The sequence below is a fragment of the Alexandromys fortis genome, unplaced genomic scaffold (assembly GCF_014885135.2).
Source record: "Alexandromys fortis isolate MF-2015 unplaced genomic scaffold, M_Fortis_MF-2015_v1.1 scaffold_18, whole genome shotgun sequence".
NCBI lineage: Eukaryota > Metazoa > Chordata > Mammalia > Rodentia > Cricetidae > Alexandromys > Alexandromys fortis.
The window spans coordinates 14263795-14278407 of record NW_026067897.1 but is presented as its reverse complement, the minus strand read 5'-3'; the positions used below and the strand labels follow the sequence as shown (position 1 = coordinate 14278407).

At 42.5% G+C, this 14613-nt stretch overlaps 1 protein-coding gene across 6 annotated transcripts in view; it reads left to right on the top strand.

The window, feature by feature from the left end:
- The window catches only part of Musk (muscle associated receptor tyrosine kinase), a 72682-nt gene extending 58647 nt beyond the window's left edge, over positions 1 to 14035 (top strand). For all 6 annotated transcript variants that reach the window (XM_050165781.1, XM_050165764.1, XM_050165754.1 and 3 more), the window contains 4 exons: positions 6565 to 6763; positions 7187 to 7378; positions 7867 to 8015; positions 11298 to 14035. In XM_050165781.1, the coding sequence (XP_050021738.1) occupies positions 6565 to 6763; positions 7187 to 7378; positions 7867 to 8015; positions 11298 to 11980 (1223 nt within the window). In that variant the 3' untranslated portion in view covers positions 11981 to 14035. The remainder of the gene's footprint in view (positions 1 to 6564; positions 6764 to 7186; positions 7379 to 7866; positions 8016 to 11297) is intronic.
- Positions 14036 to 14613: the final 578 nt, after the last annotated feature.

Here is a 14613-nt window from a genome sequence, read left to right as displayed (position 1 = left end):
ACTTGCTGCCAATCCTGATGGATCAGTCCCCGGGACCCACATGCAGGAGAGAAAGAACCGCTACGAGTTGATATACTCAGCAGCACAAACTAGCTACAGATGTTAGTTTCTTGACTTTAGAAAAACACTCGTATGAGATTTTTTTTATACATTTGAGAAAATCAGCTCCAGCTCTTGTAAAAAGATAATTTTCTCTGGACTTGGGTGGGGAATGTCTGTGCTCTCTGAGTTAAAAGCAACTTGTCTTCTCTGCTAACTTATAGTGGGATGATTCTCGCAAGGAAAGTGTTCTGAATACACACACCAAGTCGCATTCAATGGGAATGTTTTAAATCTTCAAATATTCCTCTTTTCATGATTTACTTTTTAAAAAGGTCTTATTACATTTATTTACTTAGCATGTGTGCGCATGCGTGTGCATACACTCACAGGCCAGAGGACAACGTGTGAGAATCAGTTCTACCATATGGGTCCTGGGGATCAAACTCAGTTCATCTGGCTCGGTGGTAAGTGCCTTTCCACACTGAGCCATCTTGCAGGTCCTGCTTTATGGCTTCTCAGTAAATCCCAAATATCATTACTAGCTCACTTTGAGGTGCAACTGAAAAACTTTTAAAGTCCTTTTTCTTTGCTTTAGTTTTTTTCTTGCTCAACACAGAAGCTAGAGTTTCAGCAGTCTCTGGGGTTGTTTTACATTAACATCATCTTTTGCTGAAGTGAAATATCTCCCTGAATATGCCATGACTTCACCATATTTACATCACCCTGCGCTAAACAGACTGTTTGTCTCTTCTGTGGGATTCCACATGCCTTCCAGGCACGCTCAGCAGTGCGCCTGCCTTCTATTTCAAAGCCTCTGTAGAAACGCAATGCAATCTGGCTTACTCTGGTAAGGGAGAGCTACATCCCTCCCATCCCCTTGTCCCTTCCAACTCTGCTCTCACCATTTCTGCACCCAGAGAATCTGTGTAACCCAATTCTGACAAACTGATTAGTGTGGTTGTGCACAGTCTCTCGTGAGGCCCCCAACAACCCTATTGAAGTAGGTACCATGAACACACTCCATTCTACATACTAGTCAGTGTGAGAAACAGATCAACTGACTCCCCTCATCCTCCACCCTCCCCAGGTCCTATGCAGTGTTGGCGCTAAGTCAGTATTCAGGCCCAATCTGTCTGCTGCTGGTCCTACCATCAGACTCTTCCCCCTCTCTGACCTATGTAGTATAGGGGTTAAGCCAGTATTCAAGCCCTAATATGCCTGGTTCTGGCTCCATTATCAGACTCTAATTTTTCAATTGTTACAACTGATGGTTTTCTATTACTCCCCCCCCCCTTTTTTTAATTTCCCAGACCTGACATGAAAAGTTTGCCTGGCTGTTCTGATAGATTTGCTCTACAGGAGATGCTGTTCTGGGGAAGCTCCTCTCATTGGCCAAAATGTTTCTAATTCTAAACAATCCAGACAACTTGACAATCCTCTTAGCAGCATTTCAATAAACGTATGCGTTGTTTCTAAAATTCAGTTTCCATCATGGTCAGATACTACTTTGGCCACAGATGAAGTGAGAGAGTGAGGGAAGGAGAGAGAGAGAGAGAGAGAGAGAGAGAGAGAGAGAGAGAGAGAGAGAGAGAGAGAGAGAGAGAGAGAGAGATGTAATGAACTAATATTTTAATCAATCATTTGAAATGCTAGTTGGGCCCATCTTATAGGGACAGGAAAGCTAGGAATTCACAGAATCAGAGTTGGAAGTGATGTTTGGAGTTCTCTCACGTGATTCCTCTCCTTGGGGAGAACATCCTCTGCATTGTCCCTGCAGACATTCCCTCTCCCAACTCAAACTCACCCCTTTAATTGTGAGAACATTTCGACCATGTCAAACTAACCTTGTTCCTCTATAGCTTCTCATAGCTGGTGGTTTTTCCATTCCTTTGGCTCACCCTCTGTAGCACGGACTTCAAAAATACTTGGAGACACGTGCCCTGCCTCCTTGTCGTTTCTTCCTCTTTCCACTAAACATTCCCATCTTCAACTTTTTCTTCTGTGAGTTGAGCTCCAAAGTCCGTACCTTCATGTCTGCCCTGCACTGGCAGTAGGAAGATGAAGGGACGTTCAGGACTGAATGCAGCAGAGAGAACAGGGTCTGGTGAAAATTAGAATGCAGTAATTGTCTGTGATTAAGGCTTGTTCTTTCATTAGTGTTGAGTAAGCTTTACGCTAATTGCCTAATCATCTCTCTCAATGATGTACGTTCAACCCTAGCACCACGTGAAAGAGAACCGGGATGGCAAACACTCAATGCCACTGCTGGAGAGGTAGAAGCAGGACAGGTCCGAGGACTCATTTTTTTAAAACTAATTTTTGACAAGTTATTTTTCCACTTTCCTATGAAAGCCAGGTCCTAGCTTTTCTTTCACGTTCCTCATTCTTCCCACTTTTAGAACCTTTAGAATCTCTAGGGAGAGCCTCAGAATACTCTTCCCTTGCTGTTTACTTCCCCGGCATCAGGTTTTACCTTGCAGAATGACTGTCTCTAGACTTTTATTTAGAGAATTAGATGAAGTTCCCAGTCATGTCATCATTATCTACTTAGGCTAAAATCAAATATCTTGTATTATTGCTTTTTATTCTTATATTGATGTCTCCTTCAGATTCAGCTGGTCTGTAGTCAGATGTTTTATGTATTTCCTCAGAGGAGATCTTGAGAGTGAATCGTTGAGGTGGTGAATATCGCCCAACAGTCTCCTCTGACCTCAGTAACTGGGGTGAAATAGCAGGACAGGAAGATCTTAAGTGACATAGTATTTCTCTATCCAGCATGTAGATGTTATTGTAGCTTTTCTAGCTTCTAGTTTGGAAAGCGAGTATTTTAATGTTTCTGGCTATTTTTTTAATATATTTTTCTCTCTGTCTGGGCAGAAGCTTTTAGTTTTTCTCTTTGTTGGTGGTGTGTGTGTGGTAGAAATCCTGCCCAACGGTGTGCATCACACATGTCTTTCTGATTCTTTCCTTAGGAGATCCTGTTAGGAGCTAGAGATCAGCCACAGTGGGGATGATGTCATAGACAGCAGGGAGACGTCTTTCTAATGCACCAAGCTGACCAGTTGCTGCACTGCTTGAAGCCTCCTGTGATTTTCTCCACTTGCTGCAAGGCAAAGGCCAACCAACTCCCCTTGGCATACGAGGCCTTCTTATGACCTAAAGATGGATGATACCTGTATTAACTATAAAATTCCCATCTGCAGCAATGCAACTCTCAGGCACACTTTGGGAGAAGTCCAACAGCTTGGTTCCAACCCAGTAGATGCATTTCTTCCTTGGAAATCCTGTCTCCCCACCCTCATTCCACTCAGCTGTCATGACGCCCCCTGTGCAGCCACCTGCAGTAGCCGTGCTGGCTTTGGCCTATTAGCATACGGTAACAAAGCACAATAGAAGGAGAAGCCTGTAAGCCACAGGAATCTGTTTCTTGGAGTTCTGGAATTTGGCTATCCAGGATTAAGGCATAGACATATTTAGTGTCAGGTGACGATACAGATTACTGCCCTATACATAGCTTCGGATGTCACCGTCTTCCCACAGGGGAAACATAAAGACGCCAAGTTTGTTAACCAAAAATTAAGGCTAAGGCAGAAATAGAATGGAAATCTGATTTGGTCATTTGGTTTAGAGAGGTAGCTGACAGAGCTCTGGAGAAAACCTGAGCAACTTGTTCTGCTGAGCAGCAATCAAAGAATCATAATAGAACTAGCCAGAAAGGAAGGAATGTTTGAAACCATACAGAATTACTGGTGAAACTATGTCAATTCTTGTGTTTTAAAAATAAATCTTTCAGATTTATGGAGCTTTAAAACACACGTCATTAAAATATACTTTCTAATAATTTAGTGTGTGTTTGCGTGTGTGTGGGTTGGGTGGGTGAGTGGATGGTTTGTGTGCGTCTGTGTGCACATGTGTATTTTGGGTAGATACACCTGTGTGAACATACGTGGAGATGAGACATTGATGTCTTCATCACTATCCATCTTATTTTCTGAGACAAGGACTCTCACGGAACCTGGTGCTTACTTAATGGCTAGATACGCCAACCAGCAAACTCTGGGACCCAGCTGTCTGTGCCCCCCTCCCCAGTCCTGGGATTACAAGTTCATGTCACCACACTCAGCTTTTCACTGGGTTCTGGAGATTCAAAACACTCATCCTCATTCTTGTATAGCAAAGGTTTTATCTACCGAACCAATTTTCTGATATTTTTTGAGAGAAAAACGACCCATATGCTTCCGGATTCTATCAACTTTAGAAGTTATATCGTATTATTTCGTGTATTATATGCAATATGAATAGCTCTATAAAATCCACATATAAAAGTAACATTAATCTGTATCTTTTAGTAATTTTACTGTATTTCGAATGAGGAATTTGCTGACTTTTGTAAGATTTCCTTTGGACTGAGAAAGCTGGTGGTGACCGTGGACCAGTGTTAGACCCCAAGCCCACCACGGCTGTGTCTTGATGTCTCTTGCTGTACTGAGTGTTTTCCTGTACCACGTGCCTTCCTAAAGTCACAGCAGTGACCAAGCTTGACCTCTGCAGTTCAAAGCCACTTGCTTAGCCATCAGTGGGCAACAGTTTTCACTATGTCCACTCCTCAATGAGAAGTCATACATAAACACCCCTTGTAGCCTACACTTTCACGAACGCTGTTTCACATGGCCCTGGGCACTCTTGTACTAAAGATTTTCTTTTGTTCAGCCAGCAGTGGTGAGCTACCACGACTCCAAACTAAGTAGGCAGAGGGAGGCACTTCTTACAGCCCATCGCTTTAAGGATGCCCTTTTCTAAATGTCTTTGGCTCCTGTTGAAATACGGTTTTCTTTGGTGGTTTTGATTTTTTTTATATTACTATCTTCCCACTTGTGAAACCTGTATTCTCTTACTGTACTGGGATCAGTCAGCAACTGCTCACTTAGACACTTCTGAAGCTCTGTCATAGTTGGCGTGTGCCCTTTGCTTCCATACTAATGTTTCTGGGTTACATACTAGCACTGGAACTTCCGCAATGGGTTAAACGTGTGTTCTCTAGATGGGACGTATTGCGATAACTGGAATTTTAACTCTCTCGTCTCCCAAGCATGTTTGTCATTATGCAATGGTATTTAAAAGTAATTTCTTACTTACGGTTCTACTCCTCAAGCATATTTTTGTTCATATTTGGTAACTGCTGTATTCCTATCATTTTCTCTAAGATTTTGAAATGTGATTACATAATTACATACTGTTTTGTTTTTATTGATCTTTGAGTCTGTCGAGGCAACCCTTCTTAATTGCTACCTTTGTGGCTTTCTTGTCTTTATCCAATTAAAATTCCACTCATTCGACCATGTTCTAAATATTTAAAAGACTTGAACTTGACTCATCTCTGTCATTTGGGGTGTGTGTAACTTAGTAACTTCTGCTTGCACACAGGTATTGTTGTGTCCCCTGTTTTCCTTTTGTTCTCAAGAGTTCCTGTTGCTTGTCTAAGGTCTCGCATTCCATTCATTCTCCTCCTCATGTGTGACAGAAGCCGAGAAAACCATGAGTTCGTCAGTGACCGCAGTTTTAGGCTAATTTCATACATGCCATTAAGACTTTTTTCTGACCTCTAGCTATGGCTACTTCTACTTCTAAAAAAGAAAAGCAACACATTTCTCTTTTTCTTCGTCATCCTGTTGGATTCTATTTAATCTCTCACTAGATGCATTTTGGGCGAGAGAACAAAGCTGTGCATTTACGCTTTTGAAATTTATTGAGGTTTGTCTTTATGGCCTAATGGCAGCCACATCTGTCAGTCTTCCCCAGATGTTTGAGGAAAAGATCTTCTTCTTTTAGGCTACGAAGCTGATTCTTAGCTGTCAGGACTGGTTTGGGTTATGTATAAAATATTCTCTTTCCATGGTTTTTGTCTTCACTCCCTCTGCAATGAAGATTTCAAGGTATCCATAATAAGGCTTTTTAACTACATCCACCATGACCTTGCAAGCAGGGCAATGCAAGGGTAGCATCTGTCTATTCTAGCACAAATGCAGATTTTACTTGTTTTCTTAATCTTATTGGCCTGTTCACATGGGAGTTTGACTAGAGTTCAAGTTTTAGATGAATTGACTTCTGCTCCTTTTTATCCCAATGATTTCGTTGCTCATCTTCTTCCATTATTTTTATTATTTGTAAACCCACCACACACATGTTCAAACACACACACACACACACACACACACACGCAGAAGCTCAGCTCAGATGTTCTCACCTTCAGTCTCTTTATGTGAAAATATTTTTAGTGCATATTTTGAGTCAGGCATAAGAAGCCTAAGCCTGGTATTTATATTTCTTTCAGAAAATCATATTTCTCCTCTGAGTCTCCTCTTCTTTTGCAAAGGAACCTTAATCCAGGACTTTACAGACAGCTCACCAAGGAGCTCCTGATACCCTAGCATATCTTTCAGGCTGTGGCAGTGAGTGCTGCAGTTAAAACACTGATTCTGGAAGTTTCCAAGATAAACAAGAAGCACTTTTGTTTCCCTGCAGCATTCCCGCCGATAACGTCCTCCAAGCCGAGTGTGGACATTCCAAATCTGCCTTCCTCCACCTCTTCCTTCGCTGTCTCTCCTGCATACTCCATGACGGTCATCATTGCCATCATGTCCAGCTTCGCCCTGTTTGCCCTCCTTACGATCGCCACCCTTTACTGCTGCCGAAGAAGGAAAGAGTGGAAAAACAAGAAAAGGTATGGTTCGAGTCCAAGCCCGCCACATACAGCCATGCCTTTTAGCCCACATGCTCGGTTCTGGAACTAGGGATTAGAAGGGGAGCGTCTGCCACACCACCGTCACCTTACTAACACGTCCATGCCCTGGCTGTAACATTAACCTAACTTGAACTTTAAAAATGCCACAAGTACCAGAGTCAGTTTTTACAACAGAGAGACCTTAATCATTTGGTGAAAATGGCTACTCTTGCATCCCGTCTTCTCCCACCGCTGCCGCTGATACAGATAGTGATAACATGTGCCTCCCGACTAGAGACCAAGTGACACACTTCATTGTTCTCAAGCCCCAGAGCCCTCAGCAAACTTAGTACTATATACTCTAGGCATTTCTTAAGGATCAAGATCAAAGGCCGTTGTTGGTCTTGCCTCTCTCACCTGCAGGGAGTCAGCGGCCGTGACCCTCACCACACTGCCTTCCGAGCTTCTGCTGGACAGACTCCATCCCAACCCCATGTACCAGAGGATGCCACTCCTTCTCAATCCCAAGTTGCTCAGCCTGGAGTATCCCAGGAATAACATTGAGTACGTCAGAGACATCGGAGAGGGAGCGTTTGGAAGGGTCTTTCAAGCAAGGTAAAGTTAACCATGGTGTGGGGCGGGGTGAAAGGGCAGGGAGGAATCTCTGTGGAATTCACTGTGCTTGAAAAAACCCACCGGATTGTTAGACTGATCTACTGTATACAAGAGGGGATTACAATGGGCATGTTAGCTCTCTCTCTCTCTCTCTGTCTCTCTCTCTCTCTCTCTGTCTCTCTCTCTCTCTGTCTCTGTCTCTCTCTCTGTCTCTGTCTCTCTCTCTCTGTCTCTCTCTCTCTCTGTCTCTCTCTCTGTGTGTGTGTGTGTGTGTGTTTCCTCTAGTTGGTAAGTAACACATTGTTAAAAATAGTCTATGTTGAAAATAACTAGTGAATTTCCTATTGACATAAAGAACTTTAAGTTGACGACTGTCGTCGTCGTCCTTTGGTTGGTGGCTCAGCTGCATAAGCATGGTGGGGGCTCTATAAATGTGAATAAATATAATCCCGGGGTATAAACACCCCCATCTGTGCTTTATCTCTTAGGGCTCCAGGCCTACTTCCTTATGAACCTTTTACTATGGTGGCCGTGAAGATGCTGAAGGAGGAGGCCTCTGCAGACATGCAAGCAGACTTTCAGAGGGAGGCGGCCCTCATGGCAGAGTTTGACAACCCAAACATCGTGAAGCTCTTAGGTATGAGAATATCACCGAAGGAAAAGGCTTCCTCAGAGAAAACCTTTTCTAACCTTTTCTTCCTTTGTCTTTCTTGATCATCAGTGGGATGTCTCTTTCCTCCTTTCCTAGTTTAAAATCTTCACCCACTTTCTGACATACAGTTCACCCCAGCTTTCAGGACACTCGGTGCCTCACAGATATCCCTTTAATTCCATTGCTTCCAATGGTCTCAGTCACTGCTGCCTCTGTTCTGACTAGAAACTGCTTCAAGCATCTCCACACGAAGAAAATTCCCTTGAAAATAATTCACCATCACAGAATTTAATAAAGCTTAGAAGAATGTATGTCATAAGTCCACTTTATTTTTCCTTAAACTAGACCATCATGATTTCAATCATATTTTTGTTCATTGTTGTGTCCCCATTTCATCACAGATTCATAAATTTAATAAGTATTTCCCGAACAGTTTATAGAATTACATAGAAATAGCTAAACCTTTTAACATTATCAGGCCTTGTGGAGCTTACATTCTTTGGGGGAGATAGCAGAGGTAAACATGCATGAATGTGGCTTATATGCCTCTGATTTGTTTTAAAACTCAAAGTAAAGGAAGACTCTTTGGAATGTGAGATACTATCTTTGAAGACTTCAGTGGACATGTGTAAAGGCCTGCCTGAGGTAAGAGGACACTGTGGATAGATGGGAGAAGGCACAGGCCCCACGGCAAGCTTATCTAGTGCTGAAAACACAGCGGACAGGGCTGGGAAGAGGGTGCTCTGTGCACAGTGTCCACTGCACCAACATGAGCGCCTGCGTTTGGATCCCCTGCACCCATGTAAAGGCTGGGTATGGTGACACATGCCTGTAAATCCCAACACCGGGAGAGCAGAGACAAGAGGATCCCTGGGACCTAAAGTCAGTCCTTCTAGTGGGGTTCGTGAGCTTCACTATTAGTGAGAGAAGACAGGGAGTAACTAAGAAGAACCCTGACATTGGTGTCTATACCCCATACATGGGCACATACATGTGCACACATACCTACATACACATACACCTTACACACAAACATAAGCATGTGTACACACGAGGGGGAGGAGAGAAAGAATAAAAAAGTGATGGAGATGGTTTAAGAGAGTGATGTAAGACTGGATTCAATAGTAAATGCCGCAGGGGCTGTAGGAAGAGCCCGCAAGGCCTTCACATAAAGAACGAAAGAATAATGAGAAGGGGAGAAATAGTCTTCCTCAGGGAAGAGCTCACAACTCTTATTCAATGCCAAATGGTCAGCCCTGACAATATACAGACAAGTAACATTAAATAGGCTGACCATTGTACTTAGAATATGTCTTTTATACATACACACACACCAACACACACAGGCACACACACATATGCATGTAATAACAATTAATAAAAAGAGGCTATGAATTTGAAATGAATAAATTTGAAAACAAGGAGGGGGAAATGATGTAATTACAGTATAATCTCAAAAATGAAAGGCAAAACCCCTGACTTTTGAAATGTAAGTAAAATGGGAACCAAACAGAAAGTCCTGCCAAGAAGTGCCAGGCCATGGCATGACGTGATTCACACCCCCTCAGAAGGTCTGTGTCTGGTTTGCTGAGCAGGGCTGAAGGGAAGGCACTGAAAACAAGGGCACAGTGAATGGTGTCTTTCAGTATGCAGGAAGAGATGCTGGCACAGTCCAGGGAGTAAGTGGTGAGATAATAAAAAGGGATGGGTCTGTGTGCAACCTGAAGGTGGAGCCAAAGAATCCCTCGATAGAGCAAATGTGATTTTTGTAACAAAGAAGGAAAATACCCAAAGAGCAATCAGGGAACCCTGACGAGGCTGACGAGGGAGGGGGACTTGATTGGGGGAGGGGGAGGAAAATGGGAGGCGGCGGTGGGGATGAGACAGTAATCTTTAATAAATAAACAAATAAATAAAAAAAAAGAAGGAGAATACCACACATTTTGTTTAGGTTTTTGCTAAAAACCAACAAGAACTAAGATTCATACTACCTATACTAATTGGAGGTAGAAGAAGAAGAATCCAGAGTTCAAGAATTCAAAGTCACAGTTGGCTCAAAATGAACACACTTTTTCTTGAGAGGAATATGTTGTCTAAAGCTTCCTAATGTAAGAATTTTTTCCAAACCAATCCAACTATTGTAACAAGGGCAAAGTCACCTGATGATATAGGTAAATAATTATTGACAAAGACCCAAAGAAGATCATGTAGGAGGGACAGTGAAATGTGACCAACCTTTGAGTTCCTATTTAATGTGCACATTGTCAGCTAAAATCCTTTGAATTATAGAACTAGTCTTTCTTTATTGTAATATGAAACTATGCCGATCAGACATAATGGTACAAGCTCATCATTTATTTCTCACATACAGTAAGATGTTAAGGTTTTTTCAAATGTCTTCCTGATACTGTGTAAAATTCTGTGTGTATGAACATTACTTTCTGTTTTAGAATGGACATCAAAGATAAAAATCTAAATTTCAAACTACTTTACTACAACCACCTAAGGAGTTCCTCTAAGAATCTTGGGGTTTTTGTATTGTTTATCCTAAATGTGGTAGATATTTCTGTAAATAGAAGTTTCTGTCCCGCCTGGTTCCACAGCCATTCAGTTCCAAAGAAACACACAGAGGCTTATGTTAATTACAATTAATGGTTGGCCAATTCGCTCATGCTTATTATTAACAAGCTCTTACACGTTTAATTAACCCATAATTCTTGTCTATGTTTAGCCTCATGATTTGATAACTTTTATCAGTAAGGCATTCTCATCTTGCTTCCTCTGCATCTGGCTAGTGACTATATCCCTTCCTTTTCTCTTCCCAGAATTCTCTTAGTCTGGTCGCTCTGTCTATACTTCCTTCTTGGCTACTGACCAATCAGCATTTTATTAAACCAATACAAGTGACATCTTTACAGTGTACAAAAGCATCATCCCACAGCGTATTTCTTGTTCTCATTCTTCAGAGAACTAAACAGAATGATTACATCACACATTCTCAGCAAACCCCTGCTCCTGAATCCACTTACCATATGCTACTTTGCACTTGCTCTCCAGATACCTAGTTAGTTGGAGGGATTTAAAGAAACAGGGAATAATCTCTCCATTCCAAGAGATAAAATGTTCAAGAAACATCTCTAATACAATGGATGTATAGGAAGTAAGATAACAGAGGGGAAAACATCTTTTCTGGCTTGGTCCTTTAATTTTGGAATGCCCTTTACTGTGGAAAGACTCAGCCTAATCAAGATATTATTTTGATTGCAGGCGTGTGTGCAGTAGGAAAGCCCATGTGTCTGCTCTTTGAATACATGGCCTATGGTGACCTCAACGAGTTCCTCCGAAGCATGGCCCCTCACACCGTGTGCAGCCTCAGTCACAGTGACCTGTCCACAAAGGCTCGGATGTCCAGCCCTGGTCCTCCACCCTTGTCCTGTGCAGAACAGCTCTGTATTGCCAGGCAAGTGGCAGCAGGCATGGCCTACCTGTCAGAGCGCAAGTTTGTCCACCGGGACTTAGCCACCAGGAACTGCCTGGTGGGGGAGAACATGGTAGTGAAAATCGCAGACTTTGGCCTCTCCAGGAACATCTACTCTGCAGACTACTACAAAGCTAATGAAAACGACGCCATCCCTATCCGTTGGATGCCCCCGGAGTCCATCTTCTACAACCGTTACACCACAGAGTCGGATGTGTGGGCTTATGGTGTGGTCCTCTGGGAGATCTTCTCCTATGGCCTGCAGCCATACTATGGCATGGCCCACGAGGAGGTCATTTACTATGTGAGAGATGGCAACATCCTCTCCTGCCCCGAGAACTGCCCCTTGGAACTGTACAACCTCATGCGCCTGTGCTGGAGTAAGCTGCCCGCAGACAGACCCAGCTTCTGCAGCATCCACCGGATCCTGCAGCGCATGTGCGAGAGAGTAGAGGGAACGGTGGGCGTCTAGGGTTGACTGTGTTCAAACAACCCAGACAGGCTCTTTTCAGATGGTGGGCTGGAGGAATCCTACAGCAGAGGCTGTAGGACCAGAGAGGAAAGGGTTTAATGTAGATATCACAAGCCAGTAGCTTGCTTGCCGCAAGAAACAGATGGTGAAAAACCCGCAGGTTAGGAGGGTCCCATTGAAATAGGAGGTTGGAGAACCAAGCCAGGAAAATTAAGAGGACCGTAGGTGGCGCTTCACCCTCAAAGGGACAGTTCTGAATACATACTGTATAATGAGAGTAGCCCGGGTTCCGTTCTTGCATCACCCCTCAAGCCGTACGTGCAGCTTCATTTTTTTTTTTCAGTTTCATTTTTGAAAGAAGACACCCTGTCCGTTGTAAAAACAGTGTGTCTCTGTGTATTTTGATGAGGACAGGAATCTAAAGACAGGAAGCCATTCTTGCATCACTCAAGACACACGACCCGTCCTTTGTGTTGCTTTTCTTCTTTCTCGCGTTGAATGTGCAAGCACATATTGGCATGCTAGAGCTGTGCGTCTATTTTACTGATGGGGTTTTAAGGGATAAGAAGGGGGAAACCTGCAAGCTCTGTGCTGACCACACCTCCTGGCTTCTTTTCTCTGCCTACTCTCCACCAGAAGCCGTTCCTGTGTGCCCTCAGCTTCGAGGTGATTGGTTCGCCTCACTCCTCCTGTTTTTCTGCAAAAAATATTTCGTAACTTACCAATCTACCTTGCTTTATGAGAACTATATTGACACATTTTTTTCCTTAAAATATCATAGGCTACAGATACATTTTATTTTTATCTCTGTCAAGGGTGATATTTTTCTTTTCTGTGTGCTCTTGAGTTTGCCATATAGTAATTATGTTGCCACAGGCCACTTAATATTGTAAAATATAAGGTATAATATCAGTTATTGCAAGATGCTTTGTGGTTCCAAGTTATTTCACAAGGAATGTTTTTGTGCATTCTGACTGGTCTTTTTAGAAGGCATTTTGATTGATGAGTCCTATGATTAGCAGAGCACTGTGCAGAAGTTCTGCACAGTGGATCAAACCACCTTGTTACTTAATATGACTTTTTTTTTTAACTTCCTGGACTCAGGTCCCCCAATGCCTAAGTTTTTCAGTGGAAACCTACACACATACATAAGGACATGTGAAGGTGACTTGTCATCTGGGTGTGGTTTCAAAGCCTACACCATATACCTTGTTACTGTTTTTCTAAGGGTTTTCAATGACTAGGAAGAAAGCCTATTTAGTATTATCGATTTAAACCTCTCTAAATATCCAATGGATGATGGCATGTTTGTCTCAGCATGAGTTTTACTTGCACTTTTGGATTATAACCATTAAGTTATTTCCTTGGTAGCCGGCTAGAATGTGGCACAGTGTAGGAACATGGGTCCAGTACAGCAATTTGAAAAGCAAGGGATATGTTACCAAGTGCAGGATGATAGCAATAAGTCACCAGCAAGTCTGTGAAAGTGTCCAGATACCCAACACAGCCAATCACCAGGTTATTTTGCATATGGTATCAAAATATGTCCTCTGGAATTAGGATAGAGTAGAAAAGGAAAACTTCCCATCACTTCACAGTTTATTATGAATTTGTTACATGTCATTATTATTCTAAGAACTAATGTAATGTCTGATACTATCTATGGGTGTTCCATAATGTAATCAATCTTAGATTTCTGAACATGTAGGGTTCTCCTAGTTTCATCATCATAAACAGTATTATGATCACCTGCATTTGTACACAGCCCTAAATACCTCTTTATGGGCAGTCTAAAGAAAGAAATGTATAGATCACATGACACACACAGTATTACAACTTTTGCTGTGGAGCCTGGAGAAATGGCTCAGCAGGGAGCACACACTGCTCTTGCAAAAACTGGAGTTCATTTCTCAGCACCCACCTTGCAACCACCTGTAATTCCAGGTCCCAGGGGTTTCTGAGGGCACCAGCACTCATGGGCACATACCCACAATATACATAATTAAAATAATAATAAAAATAAAATTTCATTGTGTATTGTCACAGTCTCTAGAAATGTTATCATAGCTGCATTATACAAGATGACTCATAACACTAAGCATTTTCTTTAATAAAATAATTAATAGCCTTTTACTAACTTTTTATGTGTGGGTACACAAGCATATGCGCACGTATGTGGGGGGTGTTGCCCAGTGTCTTGGTGCACATGGGGAGGACAGAAGACAACGTCTAGTGTTGGTTCTCATCTTCTTGTTTGAGACAAGATGTCTTTTTGTTTGGCACTGACCTGGAAGCTCCTTAGGCTTCTCCCATCTATACCTCCATCTTGCTGTAGAAGTATAGGCGTTACAGCAGGGGTTACTGCATATGGGTTGATGTGGGTTCTAGAGACCTGAACTCAGGTCCATCCCTGTGAGACAAGGAGTTTACCCACCCGACACTCTCTTTTTTAAGTAAAGAAGAGAATGGCATTTTCATTTCAAACTCTGGTGAAACTGAACTAGGCACAGCAGCACAAGCCTTCAACCCTAGCACTTGGGAGCCTGAGCCATAAAGGTCAAAACTTCCAGCCCAGTTTTGATTACACAATAACAAAATTCAGTCTCAAAAAGCAAAAGTAAGAATTGAAATTT